Source organism: Balaenoptera acutorostrata, chromosome 5, assembly GCF_949987535.1.
Source record: "Balaenoptera acutorostrata chromosome 5, mBalAcu1.1, whole genome shotgun sequence".
Taxonomy (NCBI): Eukaryota; Metazoa; Chordata; class Mammalia; order Artiodactyla; family Balaenopteridae; genus Balaenoptera; species Balaenoptera acutorostrata.
The window spans coordinates 113,688,968-113,716,555 of record NC_080068.1 but is presented as its reverse complement, the minus strand read 5'-3'; the positions used below and the strand labels follow the sequence as shown (position 1 = coordinate 113,716,555).

At 41.1% G+C, this 27,588-nt stretch overlaps 1 protein-coding gene across 1 annotated transcript in view; it reads right to left on the bottom strand.

The window, feature by feature from the left end:
• The window catches only part of MCUB (mitochondrial calcium uniporter dominant negative subunit beta), an 88,642-nt gene extending 75,816 nt beyond the window's left edge, over positions 1-12,826 (bottom strand). Inside the window, 1 exon segment of the mRNA XM_007191020.3 lies at positions 12,618-12,826. Within this exon segment, the coding sequence (XP_007191082.2) occupies positions 12,618-12,713 (96 nt within the window). The 5' untranslated portion in view covers positions 12,714-12,826.
• Positions 12,827-27,588: the final 14,762 nt, after the last annotated feature.

The window sequence follows — 27,588 nt, the reverse complement described above, 5'->3', positions numbered from 1 at the left end:
TGCTCTTTTGAGTTTGGAAGCCATGTGTTGAAGATGAGAGAGGAACTGGTCAGCTTAGGGTCCCTGAATGACTGTGTGGAACAGACCTACTGCTGACCTGAAAAGCTTACCTCAGAACCATTTCCTGAGAGAGAGAAAATTGGCTTAAAGAATACAGAAGTTCAAGTACTGTTGAGTCTTTTGTTTCAGCAGCACAGCTTATGCTAATCAACAGAGATAACAAAATTCATTTAAAAAAGAAAAAAGGTTTGGGGAAAGAAAATGGAGGAAAAACATACATAAAGACTACAACCTCGGGACTTCCCTGGTGGCGCAGTGGTTAAGAATCCGCCTGCCAATGCAGGGGACATGGGTTCGAGCCCTGATCCAGGAAGATCCCACATGCCGCGGAGCAACTAAGCCCGTGCGCCACAACTACTGAGCCTGAGCTCTAGAGTCCATGAGCCACAACTACTGAGCCCACGAGCCACAACTACTGAAGCCCGCGCGCCTAGAGCCCATGCTCTGCAACAAGAGAAGCCACCGCAGTGAGAAGCCTGTGCACTGCAACGAAGAGTAGCCCGCGCTCACCAAAACTGGAGAAAGCCCACGTGCAGCAATGAAGACCCAATGCAGCCAAAAAAATTAAAAAATAAAATAAAATAAAAATTTAAAAAATAAATAAAAAATTTTTTTAAAATAAATAAATAAAAAAAGACTGTAACCTCTAATGCTGGGTTCACATGAAAGAGAGATGGTGCCCGTGGTTAAATAATTCCAGAGAGAAATAACCTACTGGAATAAATGCCTGGGCCAATGCACGGCCTCTTGAAGATTACTCAGCCAAGTCTTCACGTCTTCACCCATCACGCCACCTCTCCCACAGGAAAGAGACCTCACCACAGGACTCGGACTCCTCCCCTGATTTCAGACAGCAGCTCGTTATCTTAGTCCCAGCCGTCCATTCTCTTCCTTCTCTCACGTGCCAGGCACTGTGGCCTCATGGGTAGATGTAAGCCTAATAGTGGAAAACCGCTGGAATTCCTACACGTCTTCACATTCTTCCTCTTGTCTGTCCAGTGTACCAGTTCCTGTTATTTCAGCTCCATGTACAGTGACCATGACTTCGTGACTGGTCCTTATTAACGTACTCACTTGCCTCATCCCACTATACGTACACCGAAGCACTAAATCCAGATTCATCTTCTAAAATAACATTTCTACTACTACTGCCAAAATCTTGGTATAGAGTCTACAGATCAGGGGCTGGCAAACGGGCTGAATCTGGTCCGTTGCCATTTTTGTAAATACAGTTTACTGGAACACAGGCATGCCCTGCATGGCAGCTTTTGCACTGCGACGGCAACACCGAGGACTTGTGACAGCTCATAGGCTGCAAAGCCTAAAATGTTTACCCTCTGGACCTTTATAGGAAACGTTTACCAACACCTGGTACAGACCAACATCATTTCTCAGAAAGACAATGGCAGCTATCTTCTTATACCTCATTCATTTAGCACCACTACAAGCACCTGTACTAGCAGAATAAGAAAAACCAAGATATATAAACATATATATATGGCGCCAAAAATTTAAAAGATATGGTGCTTACTCTTCAGCAATTACTAGTGTACAGAGAAAAAGAATATTCATGAGGGGGAGCAGGCATGCTGGTAAGATACAGACACAAAAAGCCCTGATATAAGAGAGTGTACAAGTACCAAACGAGTAGTAAAATGAGTCAACTAGGCAGACACAGGAAGGAAAGATGGGGAAAAATAATGGGCAGAGGGTCTGAGTATACATTTTTCCAAAGAAGATATACAAATGGCAATTTGTACAGGAAAAGGTGCTCAACATCACTAATCATCAGAGAAATGAAAATCAAAACCACAATGAAGTATCTCTTCATACCTGTTAGAGTGGCTCCATTCAAAAAGACAAGAAATAACAAGTGATGGTGAGGAGGCAGGGAAAAGGGAACACGTGCACTGTGGGTGGGAACACAAGTTGGTGCAGCCACTATGGAAAACAGTATGGAGGCTCCTCAAAAAATTAAAACTAGAACTACCATATAAGATCCAGCAATTCCATTTCTGGGAAGTGGAAATGAAAACACTAACTGGAAAAGATATCTGCACCCCCATGTTCACTGCAGCATCATTTATAATAGCCAAAACATGAAAACAACCTTAGTGTCCATCAACGGATGAATGGATAGAGAAAATATGGTGTACATATACACAATGGAATATTATTCAGCCATAAAAAGAAGGAAATCCTGCCATTTGAGGGGTGGGTGAAATGGATGAAGGAGGTCAAAAGGTACAAACTTGTAGTTATAAAATAAGTAAGTCCTGGGGATGTAATACACAGCATGGTGACTATAGTTAATAATACTTCCCTGCAAAGAATATACAAATCAATTTTCACTGCAAAGTAAAGGAGCTGTTACAGTGGAGGATTACTGGACTAAATGTCAATATTATGACATAGTATGAGTGTGTTTCATGTTTGGTAATTGCAATCATTGTTGCTTTTGTTGTGGTCATCCATGTACAATGCTTGGTGTCAGTCTATTTATCTCTTGTAAAAATAAAATACAGTGTGTGTGTGTGTGAAAAAAAAACAAAAAAAAAAACACAGCAGTGAAAATCAGCTAAACCCATTATAAAAATAAATTACAAAATAATAATAATAATAATAATAATACTGCCCTGTATATTTGAAAGTTGCTAAGAGTAAATCCTAAAAATTCTTATCACATGAAAAAAAATTGTAACTATGTGTGGTGATGGATGTTAACTGGACTTATAGTGATGATCTTTTCATAACACATACAAATATCAAATTATTATACTATACACCTAAAACTAATGTAATGTTATATGTCAATTCTATCTCAATTTCAAAAAAAAAGAAGGAAAGATGATTTCCATCTAGTAATCAAGACAGGTTTTATTTACGAAAATGGTGAAGCCAAGGTCACACTTTTAACCAGGAATAGAACATGGGCATGGCAGGTGGAGACAGCACAAGGTAAACTGTTATTTATGCTCTACAAAACATATTCCAGCCACGAATTGGTTGTTTTTCAACTTCAGGTTTCAACCATCAGTAACCATGCTTTGGGCTTTTGTAGTACTGCTTTCTGTGAGCCTCCAATAGCATCCGTCTCATAATGTCTCTGGCTTTTCTCCTGTTTTTTCTTTTCCTGCTCTCTGTTTTAATCCTTCCATTCAGAGACTTCTGGTTGGGCTGCTCTTCCACTGGACAAGATAAGGCACAAGCTAAGCTGCTGTAACAAAGAGACCTAAAAGCACACGGGACTCAAGAGAGATGTTTGTTTTTCTGGTAGGTAGGCAGTTGAGGGTAAGAGCAAATTAATGCCATCCAGGGATGCAGGTCCCTTCTATCTAGTTGTCCCACCATCATCTAGAGGGTTATATGCCTCCACAGGGTCCAAGCTGGCTCACCCCTTCCACATCTACATTGCAGCCCATGGGAATGAGTAAAAGGTAGAAGAGAGAAATTAGTTTCCTAATTAAGGATGTGAATAGAAATTACACTTCTGTGTCACATGAGATATCCAGAACTTGGTCACATGCTAGCTGCAAAGAAGGCTGAAGAACGTAGTATCTAGGAATGGTCCAATACACTAGAGCTGGAGTGGCAAGATTAGTTATACCTGAGGAAATAGGCTCGGGAGTAAGAGGATTTCTTGTGTTTTTCAACATAATCCATCCCCAACCTAATTTTTTAATGCAGTGCTCCCCAAACTGTATCCTGTAGACCACTCTCTTGGGAGAAGTTACTAGGAATGCTGTGGAGTAATAGAGATCTGTGATCAACCTCCTTCCTGCTCTCAGATCGTCCCAATGCCCATTAGCAAAGGTATGTAGTGAAGGAACACATCTAACTTGGTATGGCTTAACCCAGAATTCTTCAAACTTATAAGAACAGGGAATTTGTTTTTCTGAAACATCTATTAACATCCTAGGAATCAATGTCCTACAGGATATCAGTTTGTGATACAGAGTTTAATTTAATAAACATAATTCCTATAAGGTTTTAATATGGTGTCTAAAACTCTAATACAAGCCAAATCAAGGACCACACTTCCCAGAGAATACTTCCTGCTGCCTCATCAGAGTGCTTACTAGACCCCCAGCTCCTTTCAGATTCCACCCTCTGTGCTTATGCCCATTCTTCCTACTCCAAATATGTCTGCTAAACCCTTCCTTACCCTGCTCTCAGAGCTTAGTCGAAATCTCACCTCTTTTCATCTCTTCAATTTCTAATGATGTTTCTTCTCTGAATTCTTTTAGTATTTATTGTCTCCGATATTTGACTCTCATGAGCCAACTGGTGAATGAACACGTATGTATCTCTTTTACATGTCTTGTCTTCCACATAACTTTTAAGGATCTTCTCTTCAAGCTTTCAGACCTAGCATGAAGCACCGCAACTCCTCCACTGAGATCTCAGGGCTTAGATAAGAGTCGAAACCCACTTTAGACACAAGGGAAATATGAGCAATTAAAATGCGACAGACCAGGGCTTGGCTCTGAAAGACCAAAAGCATGATAAGTGGCACCTACATCTCAGAGCAGACGAACCTAACACCAGGATGGGGGAAATAGAAGCCAAACTTTCAGCTAAAACATTTTGAGGAATCAAGCCAGAACCAGCTCTTGGAGCTCGTGAGGGTGACGGCAGCACAAGTTCAGGTAGCAGCTGGAACCTCCACTGCCATCCTGTTTACCCCCTCTGTCCCCAAAGTCCAGAAATGCTGGGACAGTGGCATGAATCTTCTGTATTTATCAAAAGTCCCTATTCAAAGACCTCAGATTCTAGGCTGTACAGTAAAAGAGATGAACGGCAACCACTATACAGGTTTACCAATCCAATATTTGAACATTCAACCGTAGTCAACACATTTTGCTATGTATCCTGAAGGCACTCCCTTAACCAGCCCCCAAGTTCTGGAAGGCCAATGGATGATAATCTTACTCATGGCAATTCCATGCTCTAGAGGAATATGTCCCACTTCTGCAGTGGTAACGGGGGCCTTGTAATAGGTAAAGGTCTGCATGTTTCTTAATGTCAAAAATTATATTCCTTTTTTGGGGGGGGCGGTTTCCAAAAGGTTAATTTTATATTTTGCCCAGGAAAATATAAAACTGTATCTTACAAATAAAAATTTTTATAATTGATTTTAAAATTACCATTCTAGTTCGTGCGCTACAACTGCTGAGCCTGTGCTCTGGCGCCCGTGAGCCACAACTACTGAGCCCACAGGCCACAACTACTGAAGCCCACGCGCCTAGAGCCCGTGCTCCACAACAAGAGAAGCCACCGCAATGAGAAGCCTGCTCACAGCAACGAAGAGTAGCCCCCGCTCACCGCAACTGGAGAAAGCCTGCTCGCAGCGACAAAGACCCAACACAGCCATAAATAAATAAATAAAATAAAATTACCATTCTAAATTATTTAAGTTTTCATGACTGAGCTTTTAGTACCAACACTAATAATTTTTGGCAATCACAAAACAGCATGTCACAAAACAAAAACCAAAATGATCTAACACTCTGAGAATGCCATTTAGGAAAGTCCTCGTCCGTGGAGAAAAGCGCTGCCTTCCCCACATACAATCATCCTAAATCACCACCACAGTTTCAGAACAGCCAAGAAAACACTTATACGCCAGGTTGTCCTTACGGAATTTATGTTTCACTAAACTATGTTGATTATGTCCTTTAAAAATCCTGATGTGAAAGCATATCTACAACAAAACAATTAACCAAAATATAATTGAAGATTGCTGCTTTCTTTCACTAGAAAATACAATACATACAAAGATTACTTTGATTAACTTTAAAAAATCTTCACTATTCAAGCCTCATATCACAAAAGGTGGATAATAATGATTTAGGTGCCTCCCCTGGCTAGAGTCAGTGGGGAAGAGGAAATTGAGAAGTTCAGACCTGAAGAGAATACACCATTAAGGAGTCTATATGATATTTAGTTCTTCATCATCTATCCCTTCATTCCTCTACCCAACAAGCATTTATTATGCACCTACTGTGACGGGGCAGAAGCCATCAGAGATAAGGAGAAATTTGGGATTGACATGTGTACACTGCTATAGTTAAAATAGATAACCAACAAGGACCTACTGTATAGCACAGGGAACTCTGCTCAATATTCTGTAATAACCTATATGGGAAAAGAATTTGAAAAAGAATAGATACATGTATATGTATAACTGAATCACTTTGCTGTACACCTGAGACTAACACAACATTGTTAATCAACTATATGCCAATATAAAATAAAAATTAAAAAACAAACAAAAAACCAAAGGGCTAAGAGAATCCAGGTGGGAAAATCATATGAACCCAACTAACTATAATACAGGGTAAGATGAAGTACTGCAGTTACCATGGGAGTGAAAAGGAAGGTGTAATTAATTCTGCCAGCAGAGACCTACAGAAACCACATAAAAACTGGGGTGAGGTGGGGGTGGGTAGGTATTGGGGGATGAGAATTCAGGAAGGTGAAGAGGGAGGATGATGGGGGCGGGGGCAACGCTGCCCAGGGAACATCATAAACGCCACCAGGGACAAGCCACAAGGAGAGGTATTAGTCCATCGTGGCCGGATGTGGGCCTCGCAGGGCATGGAGTAGCAGGTGGGATTGGAGGGATGAAGCCACACGATTTCTGGATCAACTGCTGCTTACGTTTTACAGCTGGCTTACCTTGGTTTCGCTAATAGCAAACCCACAAAAGCATATTTACAAGGTCAAAAGAAACCATTCTTTCTCCTGAAAAACGAAAATTGCTTCATGATGCGTTATCTGAAACATTCCCAAAGCAGAGTTGCAGAAATGAGTTATCAGACTATAAAATGTCACAACAAATATCCTCTAGCAAGGGCCTAGACGGCCAATGCTATGCTGATCTGTTTGCACACATTTTCTAAAAAAAAATTTTTTTCGGGTTTATGGCCACATTACTGTCAGTCTCTCTAATAAAAATGCACACTTGTATTCCAGTTGCATTACTGGCAGAAATAGAAGTTATTCATCAACAGCTTTTAAAATCCCCTCTTCAAATAGCCCACTCCCCTACTAGGGAAACTAATATACCAAAACAAAATATTTAACAAAAGAGACAGCCACACATGAACACACACACACACCAACACACACACAGTCAGAAAAACAACAAGAATTCATCAAGAAGAATGATAACTTCTTTCCTCCAAACAGGTTCAGGGCATTTATTATTTATTGTTATGCCTAAGAGGTTGAAAATAAGCAAATCCATCTTTTGGTCCCAGAAATGAGATTTGAGCAATGCATTCATTATAAAAACACTCCTACTACAACAAAATAATTGAGAGTTCCCAGTGGAGTTAAATATTTTACGATTACCACCTGTGTCCACAGCACTATTATAAACCAAACCGCCTACTCAACCTGGTTAATATCGTAAGACCCTCAGACAGAACCCAGATTCATGGTGTGACCCTTGTCAATCTTGAAGACTTTTTCCTCCCTTAAGTCTGCCACCATAAAACCTTGTGTACCTGTCAGTTTCTTAATATGAGGTTCAGTGTTTTATGTTACTTCTTGTTTCTGCTCACAGGCTATAACAATTTCAACTCTAGCTCCATCTCTCGCCTCTCTTTTCACTGCTCCCTATTTCTGGCCCTCAAATCAGAGATATTCTCTTCAATGGACTTTGTTGATAGTGCAGATTTCACATATCACTTCTCACCAGTACTGTGAATCCTACATTGAGCTCTAATTATCCTCACAAGAGCTGCCAAACAAAAGCCTGGACTGCATGCTCTCCATTCCTGCAAACTAAGGTTAAAATGATGTAAAATCAAATAACATCATTTATGAGTTAATTTACATAGGAAACTCAGAATTAAGAGATTTAATGGGACTTAGTAGTTGACCCAAACTCGATTTTTACCCAGGTGAGGAAAGTGGAGGTAGCAAGGAAATAGGAAGATTTAGAACAGGTGAGGGTGGTAAGAAGAAAAAAGGTGAGAGGAGAGTAACCACCACCTTTAAGAGACAACAATATCTGTCAATTAAATCTCAATTAAAATAAAAAGAGAACCATAGCATCAAAAGTAGATTCTTAGAGCAACTCAATTCAGTGCAGTCAGTATGTGTGAAGCACTTTCTATGAGTGAAGCACCAAGGATACTGTGAACAAGGAGCCTGGTTTGTCACGCTTCCACCATTAACTACTTAGAACATATTTGTTCAAACACCAAAGAGCTGATTTTTGAAATTTAATAAAATCTTATTTATGCACCACTTTTTCCCATTAAAAGAGATCACAGAAAAATGAGTGAGGATAAGAATGGAGGGAAAAATGAAGGCAGAGAGGATGAAACCAAAAGTATGGTAAATACATAAAAGGCATGTCACAAGGTCTTAAACATTTGTTAGAAGGTGGGTTGGAAATCTGACCGTAAGCTCTCTGGCAGCCAGTGTGTAGAGAGAACACCCGTGGCTGTATACCTCACTGCATAATAAACGCCAAATCAATTCAGGAGAAACCCAATTCTAAGACTAAGACTACACAGCAGTTTCTTTCATGGGTCCTCATAAAGAGTACCTCTTAACTGACTACCAAGTTTCATAGGCCTGTTTCTTAAAAGGTAAGCCAATGAGGAAAGTTTAGTAAAACATTTGGGTGAGGGATCCCATACCACTCAGTCTAAATACCTAGCTCAGAGAACAGAGCTGGTATTTGTTTTAAAAACCAGGAAAATTAATAATGTGGTAAGTTAAATGGGATCAAAAGTTAGATACTTCTAGAATATAGCTAAGATAATGCTATTTTATTATCTATTGGTTTATAGCCTGTATGTTAGGCCAAGATGTCTACTATATAATGGCTTTAGGGTTCTAATGCTAGATTCTCTTGAATAAGCAACAATTCACAGTTGAAATCACTGGCAATGACAGAATTAAGTATTAGAGCAAGACAACTCATAATTCCTAAGAGAATACTATTATGCCATGCTTGCCCCATGTCAAATAAATTCCAATTTCTTTTTAAAGGGGAAAAGTTATTACAATCATTAGTTAAAACTGCCACTTTACTGGCTGCCTAAGATCATAAAAGAGGATTTTCAACCATTAAGACAAACATTCTGACACTGACAATATTTTATTATTTTATAATATTTACAACCCGCGGTAAAATAATAAAATGGCAATTTTAGAAATGGAAAGGGCTTTTGAGACCACTTAGACAAATCTTGTTTTGAAAAGGGAGTAAAACAGGCTCAAAGTAGACTGAATGACTTGGCTAAGTTCAGGAGCTAAGTGGTGGCAGGGCCGGGCTGGCCCTCAGATGTCCCAGTTGCCTAATACCAACTGAATTAGCTGCTCATTTCTATTCTATGAAGTAAATACATCTGGTTTATATAGCTATTAGATTAACCAATATTTAGCCTCTGGTTTTCTACCGTAGTTTCATAGAGACCTCATTCAACAAATATTTATCTGCCAAGCCACAAAATGATTTCCCAGCTTAGAGTTTGCTGTAAAACAGAATACTGTTAAATTGCAATAAACAGTAAAGTAAAACAAAAACAAAAATAAGCAAACAAAAAACCCAGCCCTAATACCTAAGTGCTGGGAAGGTAGTAATGTTTAACATTTAATAAACAAACTGGTCTAAAATTACTTTGAGGCCAAAGCATCCATGTCTTTTCTACAATGTCAGTACAATCACCAACATACAAATCAATCACTGTCCTCAGGAGAGAGCTCTGAAACGAGGATTATAGTATACAACGCACCAATTACAAACACATGAGGTAGAATCATAGGAATGTGTCAAACGAGAATGACATGTTTATTAAATTCAAAAGATGAAAACAACTTCTTAACATTTGGTGGTGGCATTAGAACATGTATATGCTTTGTTTCTGTGAGTTAAAAAAAAAAAGCACACTCAATACTTAAACTTCTCTGCAAAGTACACCTGATTTTTTTTAAATTTTAAACATAGCCAATGTAGGGACCCAAATACTGTACTGGCGGCTTGGAATCACATCAGGGAGTCTCTCCAACTAAGTAGCAGAAGAACCAAATTAAGAAAGGCACAATTAGGCAGGAGCTTTCTGTTTAGTGATAATTTATCAGGCACCATGATCACTCAAAGCTGAGTCCTGGAGAACAAGACAGGCCGGCAGGAGCTGTGGATTGCTGGGACAACCACTCAGCCACAGCGCTGCAGACAAGCAGAGATGCTGCGACTGGAACGTAACCATGGACACCAGGCCATGCCTTGGCCAAAGGTAATATGGCGTGCTCTGGCTCTCTTATGCTTCAGACTAAACGTGTCCTTTAAAAAGCAATTCGGCTATACTAAACATACCCATGTTGACAAACTTTTTTTCCACCCAGAAAACACTGGCAATTACTCACCTACCATGTGAAGCATAAAAATTGTCTATTTTTCAAAATCACTAAATGCTCCTGTAAGGCACACTCCTGCTTTCAGAAGAGGCCAAATATAATTGGGAACGCTTACTTGAGATACTATTAATGACAAGTCCTTTCAAGCCAGGATTTTATGAGCTGTCAGGTCACATGTATCACTTCTTTTTTTCCTGCTGCTTTCAGAGGCTCTAGGGATCTGAATGTTTACAGCAAAAATGTATGGAAATAACACCTGTCTTTAGCCACAGGACTTTTCATATCAAGTGGGGGCAATCACAAAACAGTGAGACCTTAGAATGAAAGATGTCCCTACAACCAGTTAATATGATTTTCAGAAAATGGTTTAGTAGCCCTAGCTAAAACTCCTAGGCAGCCAGGATATTTCTGTCAGTTTCTTTATGGTACAATTTCAAAGAGCATATACAGAAGCACACTCAAAGCTTCTCTTTATTCTTTGGGGGTCTTTAATCAGACAAGTGAAATGAGGGAAACATTTCTATTTCTAAGGTTCAGCAAATTGACTTAATAGTACGGACAGTCAAGACCTAAAACAAAAATCTGTAAATTAGAGACAGTCAAACATAAGGCTTCTTAAGATGATTCCCCTACGATTAAGCCCCACTGTATCATTTTTGACCTCTTTTAAAAGAGTATCTAATTCCTGCTGGGGCATGCAATGGCACTACCCTGGACAGCATCAGGTGGGAAACATGGAGAAAAGAGTTTAGAGTTGATAATCTGAGAAAGAGCAGCCAGTCTTAGGATCCACAAACATTCTACTCAAAATGTTAAATAGATTTAACAGAAAAGTGAATCAATCATTTAAATTTAAATGGTGTCCGGTGAAGGGGGTTCCTTGTATTGGGCTGTCTTACTGTTTGGTGTATCTTTCACTGTAAAGTGCAACATTTATAATAAAAACACAAATTTCACAAAATGAAAAAAGCCTCTCTCTCCCATTAGTCTATTAAGTCTACCCTTTTACATTTTAAGAAGTTTGCCCCTGTCCTAGTTATAAGGAACAAAATGCCCTTCCTCATTCCCTTTCTAACATTCAGGGAAGGCATTTTAAAAATGCACTTAAACATTTCTTCCACCATTCCAAACTCTGAAGCCCTGAGAGAGCTGGAGGGGGGAAAAAAAAAGAGAAAAAATGAAGCGGACGTGAAAGTGACAACATACTGGTAATGACATCGCTTACTTTCTGCTTTTCTTTCAAACTGCACAACTGGAAGAAAAAATAAATCTCTTTCCGGCTAACAATCTGAAACTGATTTATGAGGGGGGCGGTGCTGGGAACTAAAACGCAAACCACGCCCTCCGCAACCGCGCACACCTGGAAGGCTCTAGTTTAAAGGCTGTCTTTCCGCATCAGGCTCAGAGTTAGGGCTCCTGGGCGCCTGTCAGGCTCCATCACAATCCCAGTTACAATCAGTACTTTCCCCCGTCTTCCTGTGTCTCTTCAGTGCACATCCACTCTCCTCCCTCCTCCCAAGCGACGGCGCTTCACAGACCACAATACAACTGGGTCAGGCCAACCGTTCCTCACCAGCACATACTCATGATTCCCCCGTCTCTCGAGTCTCGGAACAAAACGCGAATTTTTCTTCCCTCTTTGAAAGGGAGGTGCTCGCGGTTTTCAGGATGGAAATTCCACTCTCCTACGACAGTGCACACTCGGAGCAGTCACTCTGCTCGCGCTACCGTTTTCTTAGCCCCTTTCGGCCATTTCAGCACCGACTATCGAGCCGACAGCAAAACGGCTCTGAAAACTTATTCAAGACCGTAGTTTGGACGCGGAGAAACTGCCTGCCGGGGTAACTGTGTTGCTCCCCGGGCCGCAGCCCCCCGGTCCCCGCACCCCAACTTAACCGAGGTGATGCGCCGGCGCACGTCCTTTCCTACCTGACCTTTCCTTCCCTCGGCCCCTGGGGGTGACCCCGACTCTGGACCCCGGGGCCCACTTCCGCGGCCCGGGCGACCGCCTGTCGGGGTCCTCCCGCGCGCGAAGCCGGGGAGCCAGCAAAACGCAGTGAACGTCCCGGCCGCTGGGCTTTCGCTCCCGCGGAAGTTGCCCCACGCAAACTTTTCCAGCCGCCTCCCTCCAGCTCCCTCCCCAACCCCCGCCCCGGCGCCGGCTCGGGCTTAACCTGGGGCATCGGCGGTCGCGGATGCGTTCGGCCTTGGGTTCCTGGGGTCTGCAGCAGCCGCGCGCGCCAGGGCCAGGGGCCCCTCCGGAGCATCATTCCGCCCGGCGCGGCGCTCCCGCCCCAGTCAGCGGGCCATCCTCCGAGCCGCACGACTGGGAGAGGGCGTTCCCGGTGGGCGCAGCCTCGCCGGGCCCCCGCCTCCCAGCGCAGCGCAGCGCGGGGCGGGCTAAAGGGAGGGTGTGTCTCTCTCCTCTCTTCTTGTCTTCGCACGCAGCTGGGCGCCAGACTGTTTTCTTTCCTCCGACCAAAATTTTAAAAGGGAAGGGGGAGAGAAAGAGAGCGCGGGGGCACCGCCCTCCGCATCTCGGGTTTCCAGGGGCAGCGCGGACGCTGGGACCGCCTCGCTTCTTCCCGGAGAAGCCCCTTCTGAAATGAACGAGAACGGGCCCCTCGCACCTTGCGGGCGCTTGAATTCAAAACTCGCGAGTAATTCTGGGTACTCAGTGCCCTAGGGGCCGTCTGCTGCCTTCCACCCCGCCGGCAGGGAGGTGCGGGCCTGAGTGCCCATCTGGAGAGAGGCAGGGTCTCTCTGGAAGTTTCCCTCCTGGACTGAGAGGAAAGGAGGGAGAGAAGCAGGTCCACCAAGGCGCCACCTCTCAGTTGGCTCAGTGCGGGCTGCGGGCTGCGCCGCTCATTGTTGAGCGCTGTGAAGGTCACCCCAGACCTACCTCTGCCAGACGTGTGCGGTGACCCACCCAGAGCTCTTTGGGACGATCTCTCCCACAGTCGACTTGGCTTCTCCTTTGAAGCACGTTTTTAACTGAAGGAGCTAAGGAACAGAAACTGTCTTCTCGACAGCTGGAAAATCTAATGTTTTGTCTTGGAGACTTTTTGTTTGTGAAAACAAACAAACTATTTAAGAGCAACCTAGTTCAACTTTCAAATAGCTTACTTACAACAGAGTTGCTAGATAAAATACAGAATGCCTAGTTAAATTTGATTTTCAAATAAACAACAAATAATATTTTTAGCATAAGTATGTCCCAAATATTGCATGGGTCACACTTATACTTTTCTATGAAATATTTGGGATATACTTATACTAAATTATTTATTATCTGTAATTCAAATTTAGCTGGGCATCCCGTATTTTTATTTGCTAAATCTGCAAGAGGCTTGAGTTAATGAATCAAAGCTGGCAAACAGTGAAACAAGTGACAAATCTCACCTGATGATGATCTCCTTTCTTTATTGAAAAAAAGATGTAAGCTTCTACGATAGCAAAAACTCTGTCACCACTTAAGCCCGATTCATATGTTAATGAGCATCTGTGTTTCAAAATACCGTTGCCCTGCACAGATAGTGATGCGTTAAACATTAAGTCCACATGGGAAGTAGCTTACCTTACCTGCGTCCTTTCCTTTTATATGCTAGTACTCCAAATGAAAGAGATTTGTCTACCGTGAATAAAGCTGCAATAAACATGGGAATGCAGGTATCTTTTTGAGATACTTCATTTCTTTTGGATATATATCCAGTAGTGGGATTGCTGGATCTATGGTAGTTCTATTTTAATTTTTTGAGGAACCATTATACTGCTTTCCATAATGGCTGCACCAATTTACATTCCCACCAACAGTGTACAAGAGTTCCCTTTTCTCCGGTAGCCATAATATGGAAACAACCCAAGTGTCCATCAAAGGATGAATGGACAAAGAAAATGATATATAGATGCTGTTTATATATATAATGAGATATTATTCACTGATAAAATAGAAGGAAATCCTGCCATTTTGACAATATAGATAAACCTGAAGGACATTATGCTAAGTGAAATAAGTCAGAAAGACAAATACTATATGATCTCCCTTATATGTGGAAGCTAAAAAAGTCAAATCCATAGAACCAGAGAGTAGAACAGTGGTTCCCAGGGGCAGGAAGGTGGGGACAATGGGGGAGATGTTGGTCAAAAAGTACAAACTTTCAGTTATAAGATGAATAAGTTCTAACAATCTAATGTACAGCATGGTGACTATAGTTAATAGTACTGTATTATACACTTGAAATTTGCCAAGAGAGTAGATCTTAACTGGACTGACCACACCAAAAAAAAAAAAAAAAAAAGGTAACTCTGTGAGGTGATAGATGTGTTAATCAACTTGATTGTGTTCATTCACAATGTATACATATATCAAACCATCGCATTGTACATTTAAATATGTACACTTTTTATTTGTCAGTTAATTATACCTCAATAGAGCTGGGAGGGGGGTCGGAGAAAGAAGAGTTTTATTTGGAGAGAAATGGAGAAGAGGAGGAGAAAATGTCCATTTTGAGCACAGAATCTGCTGCTATATCACTCTAATACTCTTTTTCCAACAGGTTTTTTGGGGGCTACATTCCCTTCAATTGCCTTTTCATAGGACAACAATTTTGTAATACTTTCTATGGAGAGAATAGAAAAGATTAATGTCTTCTCTCTAGCATGCTGATTTGTTTTTACATATCATTGATAGTTTAGAAAAGTGTTTTTAAGCGTTAAAAGTCACTATTGGTAATGTCATGTCAATTCTTATGATTGTTCTTAAATTTGGCAAAAGTTCTATCAAGTGTTTTTCATACCTGAGCTGTAACATTTGGAAGAATAGTCCACAAGTAGCTTCTGCGTCCATTCATTCCAAGTATCATTTCTTTTTTGTTGTTTTGGGGGTTTTTTGGTTTTTGGTTTTTGGTTGTTATTTTTGTTTGCTTTTTTGGCATCATTTCTTTTTACTAGCCACGCACTCTGGTCACTTGGCACGGCAGGGCACATTCATACTGCAGTGCAATCTCTGGCCCTGCACTTCTGTCACAGCAGTAAGTGAGAGTATTCTTGGAAGTCATTCCTACATGGGCATGGTTAACAATACTTAATAATACATGGAAATCACTGTGAACCACATACAGTTATCCCACTAAACCCAAAATAAATGTATCTTCAACTCAACTTACTTTTTGTTGGATCTTGAAAATGGCCGTGGCCACTCAGCCACCTGACACAAGGGGACATGTGACAGAGGGGTGGTTGGAGAGGAAAGAGACAGTGGTCTTAATCGATTGCAGTTAAAATGTTTTACTTTTAGAAATATTACAAAAACATATCACCAAGTGAATGCATTGCTAGGGACCAACGCCTCACCAGGTGCCTTGGGAAAGGCTTGTGCAAGTGAAGACCCCTGAAAGCTTAAGCTAAATCAAATTCGCTGACACCTAAGTCATCAATACATGCTATTACTATTACTCCAAACCATTCCATAACACTTAGTGCCTGTCTATTTTGTAGAACTTATCACACTTTTTATTTACACTCATATCTGGCTCTCCAGCTCAATTATAAATGCAGGGGCAGGTGCTGTGTCAGAGTGCCTAGCACAAGACCTGCTTTAAATGAGAGACTCCGGCAACAATGAATAGATGAAACTATGCCAATAGACGGGAAGAGATATTGCAAGAACAACTTAAAACCAATGCGACGGAAGAAAAGTCCGGGAGCTGTGCCTCCAGATGGGAAGGATAACAATATGCAGAGAAGGAAGAGCCCTGCCAGGGCTGGAGGGCAAGGATCAGAGACCTCAGGACTAAAGAGATGGAAGACAGGTACAGGAAGGGCCTTTAAAACAACCAATGTGATTCCATTTATATAAGATGTCCAGAAAGGGCAAATCTATAGAGATGGAAAGTAGATTAGTAGTTGCCTGGGGCTGGAGGTGGAATTGGGAGTGAGGCAAACAAGCATGAGGAATCTTTTTCTGGGGTGATGGAAACGTCCTAAATTGACTGGATTGTGGAGATTATTGCATAAGTCTGTACATTTGCTGAAAATCATTTGTACATTTTCAGCGAAATTTGTGGTGATTATTGCATAAGTCTGTAAATTTGCTGAAAATCATTTGTACACTTTGAGTGAAATTTGTGGTATATAAATGACACCAACAAAGCTGTTTATGGTTGGTTTGTTTGTTTCTGAAAAGGGAAAGCAGAGATTCAAATGTGAAGAGGTTCTAATATGTAAGTATATGAATGAACTAGCTCGGAGTAACTGTTCTGTCTCACCAAGATTCCCACACATTGTGGTGAAGTGTGTTGTGCACCAAAGTGACCCACGTGCGCTGAGCCACCACGTGGACAGGGCAGCTCCAGCAGCCTTTCCACCTGCAGTGTCCAGAGCGCTCTCACTTTGCTGACCCCCCAAATTACTAGAGTGTGGGTCTAGTAAAAAGAAGCGACATGTGAAATGAATGCCCAGAAGCTGGTCTGTGGCATATTCTTCCAAATATTACAGCTCACATATGAAAAACACTTTAAGAATTGACAAGACATTGCCAGTAGTGAGTTGTAAAGCTTAGAGACACTTTTCTAAACTATAATGATATGAAACAAAACAACATGCTAGAGAAAATTATCTTTTCTATTCTCTTTTCTATTCTCTCTATAGAAAGTATTGCAAAATTGCTGCCCTATGAATAGGCAGTCAAAGGGAATGTAGCCAAAAAACTGTTGGGGGAAAAAAGTATTACAGTGATGTGAGGGGCAACTAATTTTTTTAAATGTTTTATTTTGGGGGGTTTTGTGCTTTAAAAAATTTTATTTATGACTTATTTTCTCACTTTAAATATGCATTACCATGCCAATTTTGCATTCCTAATTTTTTATTATTTTTCTTAAAGAAGGTCTCCCAAATTCTATAACCTCAGGCTCCACGAAACTTGGATCTGCCTCTGTGGGCCAGGCATAAACACTTTGTTATCTTGTTTAGTTATTATAAAAACCTTACAAATTAGTGTTATTAGCTCCCTATCACAGATGAAGAAACTAGTAGGTTAAGTAAGTAACTTATCTAAGGTCATATAGTCAGAACTCAAGCCTGGAATTGTATAACTATGATGCCAAGATTTTTCAACTCCAAGACCCCAAGATAACCTTGACCTTACATTGCCTGTCTCTTTTGACATCGCTTAACCACCTGACCTTCTCATAGCCACAGCTGGGATTAGGGTGCAGTGAAGGGAGGTGAATCAATTGCAGGGTCAAATTCTTTCTTTATTTTCAATTTTGATACTCTGTTCATCATAAATTTTTTGCATTAATTTCGATTTTTAAAAATATTACATTTAAATATTATCTCAATGACTGAGTTTTTTGGTGCCCCTTTAAATTTGGTGCCCAAGGCAAGTACCTCAGTTGCCTCACCCTAGTTTTAGCCTGGCATCAGATCCTTAATGAGGACATGAATATTCAGATTTGTGCTTTAACTTCTAATAAAGGTGGTCCCCAAATTTCCTCATTGACTTTCATACAACTGGCCTTTGCAGACATTATTCACTTATGTCCTCAAACTATCATTTGAGAACTCAGTTTTTCACAGATCGGCTGACCAGTAACGATACTGGATTATCTACCATTGGTATCACTTGCCTACCATTGGCAACGGGGCTAGAGTCAGTCAAGGTAGAAGGAAAGTTTATTTACGAAAAAATTTTTATATTTATGTTACCTGGTCTTACTTGTAAAATCATCTGAATCCAGCAACTTCCATATATCCTCTGCAGATGCAAGCAGCACTGGATTGCAGAGTGGAGAGGCGGACTGGCTGAGGGGTCCCCTCGAGTATCCTACTTGGAGGTCCCTACGCTGATTGAATTCTAGAGGTAACTAGAGAAGAATATTCCTAGGCTTTCATTTTTAACAGTTAGAGTCATAAAGAACTTAGTACCCAAATGAAAATACATATTATTTTCAAACTTGTAGGGAAGATTCATAATATAATGACCATATGTCAGGCCTCAGAGGAAATCTCAAAAATATATTTTTAACTTCCTAACATATAAGCTTTATTTATGAAATTAGAAGGTAAAGCATCACTACCATTGGAATTTGAATAACACACTTAATAAAAATATTCATGGATTAAGTAGGAAATAAGTGGAAATTGAGAACTATTTTAAAACTTCATAGCAATGAAAGCACTTAATATCAAAATGTTCACTACTCAGGAAAATGTATAGTCTTAAATGCATTTATTAGAAAACAGGAAAGTCTGAAAGTAAACTAAGCTTACAATCTAAGAAGCTATAAAAATAGCAAAAATAAGCCTAAAGGATATAGTGGGAAGAAAATGATAAAGGTAAAAGCAGAAAATGAATCAGACTTCCTCTACCCTTTTTCTAAAGCAATCTCTCCCCAAAATAGAGCGAGTCAATAAAACCAAAAGTTGTTTTTTTTTTTTTAAAGGCACCAAGACTGACAAACCTGACACAAGAATGATGAAGAAAAAAGAAGGAATACATATACATAACAGAAAGGATAGAAAAACTAACCCCCAGTAACTGCTTATATCAATCAATTTAAAACTATAAAAACCAAACTTGGCTCAACAAAGAGAACCTGAAGAGACCAGTAGTCATAGATTGAAACAGTGTTTAATGATCTACCTGGAAAAATGTCCCAAGCCCAGAGCTTACTGGGCCAGTTCAACCAAAACTTCCAGAATAGATAATACCTATCTTATATACCTAAACTTTAGCTAACTGATATGAATTGTTCCAAAGCATCAAAACAGATGGGAAGCTATCCAATTCATTTAACAAAACTAGCATAATGCTGATATCAAAGTGAAACAAGTAAACACGATAAAAGCAGGCCACAGACCAATCTTACTTATAAAGTAAATAAAACAGATCTTAAGTGAAGTGCTAGCAGATGGAACCAGTAGTGTAATAAAAGAATGATCAAGTAAAAATTGATCCAAGCCGCCAGGGTCAATTCCTAAATTTCACATTCTCTTAATCCAAACACGTCCCATCTGAACTATGCTGGGGGCTGCTTTTTTCATGAATTGTTCTCTTCTGCCTCCTAGAGTAGGCTGGCTGGCTGTCTCCTGTTCACATCACCCCTCTGTTCAAAGCCCTTTGAAGGCGTTACACCTCTTCCAGAATGAAACCCAAAGGCTTCACCATAGCCTGCGAGACCCTAAAAGATAAGTCTGGCCACACTACCTCCTACTCGTTGCCTGTAACCCTCTCTCTGCTTTATTTTTCTTCTTAGCATTTCATCATCACCTATATTTATTTTTTATCTGTCTCCCCCAACTAGAATGCAAGCTCCATGATGGAAGGGACCTTGTCTGTTTTGTTCACTGCTCTAAATCCATCACCTAACAGAGCCTGTCACAAAGTAGGTTCTTAAATATTTCATGAATGAATGAAAGGATGAAAAATAAAACAGGACTTGTAAGTTTAAAACTTCAGCCACTTTAAGAAGAACAAAATCACACATACTTCTGGTTATACGTGCACAAGGGTGTGTCAGATACTGTTCAAGGCTCTGATGATAGAGTGATGAATGAAAAAGATGAGTTTCTTGCCCACATAGAACATAGTGGGGAAGTTAACAGAACAAGAAATTAAAGCGGAATAAATGAAAAAAGACCAGGGCCCAAGGTCCCAATTAGCGGGGAGGTCCAGCTAGGCTCGGGGTGAGGGTCAGGCTGACATCAGAGCACAGGAATAACAGGAGGAGGAATGGGAGCTAGTCAAATGAAGAGGTGAGGATGTTTCTAGCAGAGGCTCCGGCATGTTCAAAGGCCCAGAGGCATAAGAATTCATAACTCTCTCCTAATAAAGAGATTATCAGGTAGAAAGTTAAAACTTGATATCAAAGAAAACTTAGCATAACAAGCTGGGCTCTCTGGTGAGCATCAAATTTTGAAGTCGAGTGGTAGATGGATGTAATAGACAAAGACTGCTTGCTTCTGTATATCCAGCAGTACTGCGTGGTCTGCAGCAAATATAAGTGTGGTTAACAAATGAATCCTAGGAAAAAGGGAGTTAAGGTGGCAGTAGCCAGCACTAAAACTTTTGGTCCTTAGTCTCAAGCAGGGAAGAATTTCAGTGAAGGTAGAAACTGGTAGGTATGAGGCAAAGTGACACTGTGATACGAGGGCAGAAAGCAGGCTCAACGTGGGCAGATCATTGCTACTATTACTGTTGTGCTGCGATTCTGCCAAGACATTGACTGACGTTCAATGAGTACTTAGTATATGTCAGTTGTTACATGTACAACTTTACACATTTGTTCCATATAATTCTCAAAAAACTCTTACCACAGAACTATCATCTCTAGGGACTTCCCTGGTGGTCCAGCGGTTAAAACTCCACGCTCCCAATGCCAGGGGCTCAGGTTCAATCCCTGGTCAGGGAACTAAGATCCCACACACCACAACTAAACCCGTGCACCACAACGAAGACCCAGCACAGCCTAAATAAATAAATATTTTTTAAAAATTAAAAAAAAATTATCATCTCTAGTAGGATTGTTAAGGCTCAGAAGAGTTTAGGGACTTGGCCCAGGTCACACAGCTAGCAGAGGGGCTAGAGCTCAAATTGTGTTCTGTTTGGCTCTCTAACACTTCTTTCTCCTGGAGTTGGTCTAATATAACATGACAGATACAGGGCTAGAATCGAATTCTTCCTTTTCACTCTCAAATTTGCTCACATTGTACCTCTCAGATCGTTTACCAATTTCTATTTAGCATGGTACAGGGTGTTGGTTGGCATTCTTTACCTAGTGGGAGACAGAAATCTTAATTTTTTGAAGAGTTTGAGTCATCAGTGACCCCTTCTTTTACTGGGTTACTATAGTATTTCGTTAATTTTTTTTTTTTTAAGCTGACATTCTTTTCTTGTTTTATTTATTTATTTATTTATGGCCACACAGTGCGGCTTGTGGGATCTTAGCTCCCCAAGCAGGGATCGAACCCGTGCCCCCTGCAGTGGAAGCACGGAGTCCTAACCACTGGACCACCAGGGAATTCCCAGTATTCCATTAATTTTGAACGTAGAAGTATTAAGAGGCACTCTGGAAAAGTCTATAGGTTCCAGATATAGTCCTCCCTACCCCATTATATAGCAGCAAATTAATTCCTATTCACAATCAGGATAAATCCCTTTCTGACTATTGGCATAAGGAGCCCCAAGTAGTCAGCTGGTAGTCATAACTTCCAATTCAGTAGGAACAATATTGTGTCCCTCGGTGGAAGCATGCTCCTTTGGGGGGAGTAAGACCCTAAAATTCTGTGAATAGGTTAAGACGGAATGCTGATCCCATCTTGATTTTCAGGCCTGTGTTCAGGCTATGGGAGAAAAATGCCGGTTTTGGAATCAAAGCATATATTGCATCCTGTAGGACAGTACATCAAAAGTCACTCTAACTGTGTCTTCACCTTTCTATCAGGCCAGCTGCTTTTGGGGGTGACAGGTCGTGGTAAGACCAGTGAATTCCCACTGCCACACTTCTTTTGCCATGAAATGAGTTAGTTGATCAGAAACAATGTGGAAATCCCATGGTAATTCTGTAAGCCCGTAGATGGTGGTGTTGGCAGAAATGCTACAGGCAGGGTAGGCAAATCCATACCCAGACTGGGTGTCTATTCCACTGAGGACAAACTGCTCCATGATGGAAGGGTCCAATGTAATTAACCTGCTATCATGTGGCACCTTGTTTCCCCAAGGAGTAATGCCGTATTGAGAAATCAAAGTAGGTCTCAGCTGAGGACAGGTTAGGAATACACTAGTGTAGCCATTTCAGCCTTGGTGAGGGGATGCCCATAGTATTTAGCCCAAGCATAGCTTCTATCCTCGCAAGTATAGCAAATCTGTACACAGGCCACTGAGCAAATACTGGGGTGACTAAGGAAAGAGGCTGACGTTCACAGATGGCTCACTTTGTCCACCTGATTCAGGTGGACAGTTTTCGCTGCAGATGCCCTGTGGTGTACATTCACATGGAATACAAATATCTTCACAGTGTCACTCCGTGAAATCCATCCAAATACCTGTTCTCTAAACCTTTGTCACCTGTTTCCAATCCTGTTCCTTCCAAGTCCCTGGGCATTTAACTAGCCGTTAGCTACTCGCCTATGAAGTTGTATAGGCCTGTATCTCTTGGGAGTCTCATTGTCTAGACAAATGTATGGCTTGAAGTTCTGCCCGCAAAGATTTCCCTTCACCACTAGACTAGCCCTACAGCAGTCCAGTTGGTGCTATAATTTTGTCTTAAAAGCAGGCTCTGTTGTTTTCTTCCGTCTTTAACTGATCAGGGGGAAATAGCTCATGCGGCCACGGATGTGAACTGAGGGCAGGTGGCCATGCAGCAGGAGTGGCCGTAAGAATCTGAGCCACCTGCTCATGCGGCTTGCTTCAGGACGGCTGAGCCTGGTACCTTATATCCTGTTCACATCTAGTGATAGACTGCTGCTGGGCATGCGCAATCTTATTACTCGCTTCGGGCATCCAACGTCTTGCAGTGCACAGCTCAGTAGCAGTCTAGGAGCTGTTCTCAAAGAAAGAAAAGGTTTTTTTGCAGAAGATATGGCTGTGCTCCCGAACCCTAGAGAGGTCTGTAATTTCCAGTTGAGCCCCGCGTGGCATTCGCATTTGCCACAGACACTCCGGTTAGACTTGCTGGGTCAAAAGAGCCCAAGGGGCAGAGCGGTTTGCACCACAGCCTTCCTTGATGTAGAGCCTTCTCTTGCTCTGACTGTACAGCACATTGGCAGCCTTACCAGTTACTTGGTAAATGGGTCAGAGTGGCACATTGAAATGGGGCGTATGTAGCTTCTAAGACCCCCAAAAGTCACCAAGCATTGTGCGAGGTGTTGTGGAAGGCGACCTGGGAGGAGTGACTTGGCTTTCATTTTGGAGGCTATCTTGCAACATGCTTCAGACCGCTGAAGCTCCAGAAACCTGAGAGGTGGTAACACTCCTGAATTTTCATGGGGTTTATATCCACCTTCTGGCACTATTCCCATTCCATCCATCTGGTTTTCTTTCAATTTCCATCTAGCATGGTATAGTATGTTTCTTCTTTCATCCAAAAGAGACTGTTTCTTTACTTCTGTTTCCAGATCTTCAACTCATTTTATCTCTAACTTAGAATCATTTAAAACTGAATCAACAAACATTTGCTGAATGTCTATTATGTGCCAGGCATGGGGGTGGGAGGCACTTGCCTTAGTTTAAGAGAGAATATAGTTCCTGTGTTAAAGAAGAATGTCAATGATAACGCTGACAAGGGCTATGGCAGAGAAAAGCGGAAGGTGTTATGGAAACACATAGGAGGGGGAGTGGTCAGGAAAGGCTGCCAGGAGGAGGTGATCTTTAGGCTGAGTTCTAAGGATGAGTGGGGTTCAGTCAGTGAAGCCAGGAAGGGATCGAACGGGTTTCCAAGTAAGGGGAGCAGCACATGCAAAGCCTGGACATGAAGAAGGGCAGCCCCTATAGTGATGTACAATCAATCTTCTTTTACTTTCAGAGTTACCCTTCTGGTTCCTACCCATTCTCCATCCCACTTTGGTTCCCATTCCTTCCTAAACTATCACTCAAAAGATTGTGGTAAGTTCTATGAAGACAACTTAGGTTCACTAGATTTTGGGGAAAAACACCTTTTCAGACCCCTTATTTGCTTGGGGACACAGTACTCAGGGTCCTAATTAAATAACTCAGCTTTAAGCTTTGACCTTTCTTGCTTAACCATCTTATTCCTTCATCTCTCCGTCTCCCTGTTATTCTTGACTCTGCAAATAATTACCTATCAGTTTCTGATAATAAGAGATAGTCTAGAGGCACAGTATCTTTCATTCTAGTAAAATCACTCAGGTTTCAATAGGACGCGCATATTAATAGGTCTTTCCTATTGTTATTATGCAAGTCATAAAACATAAGTCCCAAAAGAGCAGGATTTGAAAGAAATTGGAGTAAGTGTAGAAAAAATTCCATAAAAATTTCATTAAAAATGGGACAGGCTTTCCAAACTAGTACAGTGTTTTACAGCTTTCCCAAGGGTCATTCTGAAATGACTCCATTGTAAGAAAGGCTAATAAGTGTTCCACTAAATTAACTTAATGTGTTTCTATTATGTAGCTATATAAGGACAGGAGCTTGGGGATATGTGAGTTGGGAGACAAGAAGTATTAAAAAGACTCAAGGTAAAATCCCTGACCTAAAGTAAATTTCAATGTAATAAAGAATTGAGAGAAACATATAGAAATTGCTTTTTATTTATTTCTAAAGAGAAGAATAGGCTTAACCATGATTTAATATTATAAAGCCATAGCCTATTAACTTTAAAAGAACCTAATAATTATATTTACAAATTACTTAAACTAGCACACATGTACCAGCCACATCATCAATAAAGCGTTACAAGCAAGGCAGAGGGGCTTCCTGGTGGCGCAGTGGATAAGACGCCACGCTCCCAGTGCAAGGGGCCCAGGTTCGATCCCTTGTCGGGTAACTAGATCCCACATGCATGCCACAACTAAGAGTTTGCATGCCACAACTAAGGAGCCCACGTGCTGCAACTAAGACCCGGTGCAGCCAAATAAATTTAAAAAAATATATATATATATTTTAAAAGTGAGTGTATAAGCAAGGTAGAAGGGTAGGTTATACATATTTCTGTTTTAACAATGAGAGTATAATCATTTTACGTCTACCAAAAAGTATATTTTAGAATCTAGTTTTAGACAATTATAGTGTAAAACTAAGCATATACATCACTACACCTTAGTCAAATTATCAACAAATTAATTGGCTATTGAGCTAAAACAATAGGTACCTGAAAAACAAAAATCGTCGCAAAAACCATGAACATGTCCGAGCAGTGATGATGCACTCATAAGAAACTGACTGATCACCAGCTGTAGGGTAGTTTCTGTCCGTTGTCTGACAGACTGTCTGTGGCATAGCACCTGTTGCTGGAGGAGGCCATCAAAAAGACGTGACTGCCAGTTGACCCTGGCACCTGGAGGCTCCCCACCCACTCCCCTATCCTTGGATTCTGTATTCTGCTTGCCTTTCCTGCTCCCAGCAGCTGCTCCAAGGATCCAGTCCTGAAACACAAATGTGTTGAGCTTCCCTGGACTGTGTACGTGACTGAAGCCAGTTAAGGTCTCTCTATAAACTTGTAAGATTCTGGCAGGTAGGTGTGGAGTCCTACTGGTTTTGTGGCCACCCAAGACAAGCCTTGTAAGTAAGTTCCCTTGCTTATTAAAACTGCCACCTACCAATCTGGAGTGGCTGCCTCTTTCTTCGGCCTCTCCCTGCCCTCTGCATACGTGGAGGCATGTTTCAGATTTCACCCAAGAAGCTCCCGAGAAGGTGGCGACCCAGTTATCTGTATACACGCACTTTGGGGAGTTTTTGCAAAATTACAAACTTGCACAGGAACCAGGTTTCTTAGGAGAACAGAAGTAGAGTGTCAAGTAATCTTTAATAAAACAGTGATTTTCATTTGTGACTACCAATTTAGCAATCTCTAACAACTCATTTAGTGGGTTACTGGTAAGCAATGCTTTTTGGCCCCAAAATTGAAATGAAAATCTACAAAACTGTGCATTGCTTACTAATGGGAACTAAAGAAAGGGCTTTCATTTTTGGATCAGCTCATGACCCATGAGAAGGCAATGCGTTAGCAGCCTCTGTGTCTCCTAATCGAGGCTAACTTCTCTGCTGCTCATAGGTATTTTAAGAAGGCAGGAGGAAGAGGATACCCAATTTTTTGGTTGATGCAGATTCCATCTCTAAGTTTAGAGATAAAAGATGAGTGATTCATAAAATATCTACCTACCATTTTTATTTTTCAGGAGGTCTCTGTTTCATGTGCCAAAGAATAAGGTTTTTTTTTTTTTTAAATCTTAAACTGTCTTCTTTCAGTAATTAGCAATTCCACCTAAATAATATCTTCAGTGTTGTTTTCAGCTTCGTTAGTTTTCATCTTCTTTTGGCCTTTAAAAGTATTTTTAGTGTCTTCAAAAGTTACTTTGAGAATATACAAATCAATTTTCACTGCAAAGTGAAGGAGCTGTTACAGTGGAGGATTACTGGACTGAATGTCAATATTATGACATAGTATGAGTGTGTTTCGTGTTTGGTAATTGCAATCATTGTTGCTTTTGTTGTGGTCATCCAAAAAAAAAAGTTACTTTGAATAGAGAACTCAGTTTTCTTAACAACACTTTGCTAATATGTGCATTTTATAGCCTCATGGGTTGCCTACAACAGATTCAAGCTATAAATGGCTTTCAAATAGGTTTTAGCACACAAATATACATTAATGTATAAATAAAAAATAGAATTCTTTTTCCATCAATGCACTTGATTTGTGCTATGGATATATTCTTTAAGAGCAGTATGTAAATTATAAATCAAATTCAATGTTCCTATTAAACAATGGTTCTAGTAAGGGATTAGGAGGTTTTCACATCACCTGGGATACTCTTAAACTGCTGACTTTAATGACAGTTTCAATCAGTTGAAAAGGGGCTCAGAGAACTCCTGGTAAGCATGCCCCTCCCCCTTGTCAACTTCCCGCCTCACAAAACAAATGGCCAGAGACTTGCTGCACAGGCGGTGATGAGGATGATTATCTGTACGCTCCCCATGAGGGTCCGTCTCCTCATGCCTATGTCCTTGTTGATGTCAGTCTTCACACTCTCTAACTGAAGCCCGGCTGCCTGCAGAGGACAAAGCCTTTCAAGGCGGCTGTTGCTGATCTCCAACCCCAGGCAGGCACCCCTCTGCTCCTCATTTGTAGACATCCGGATTAAACTCCCCCCAAATCTCAATTTCAAGCATCCCATATCCGGACCACCACTTCCTATCTTTCCAGCTCATTCCCTCTGGTATCCATATCCTAACAGCTCTCTGACCTCAGCAGGACCTCCAAACTACTAAGCCCACGACCTTTTTCTATCCGTCACTCAGTAGGTGCCCCTTTCACTTAAATGTAGCTTCCTTGTATACATGCTCAATTCCCTTGCTCTTCTGTTCCAACTTAAATCCAACTTTCCACCAGGCAGTGAATGTGGCTAGAAGGAAGAGGCATGCTCACCGGGTTCACTTGAAGTTCACGGCTCACATCACAAAAGGGGCCC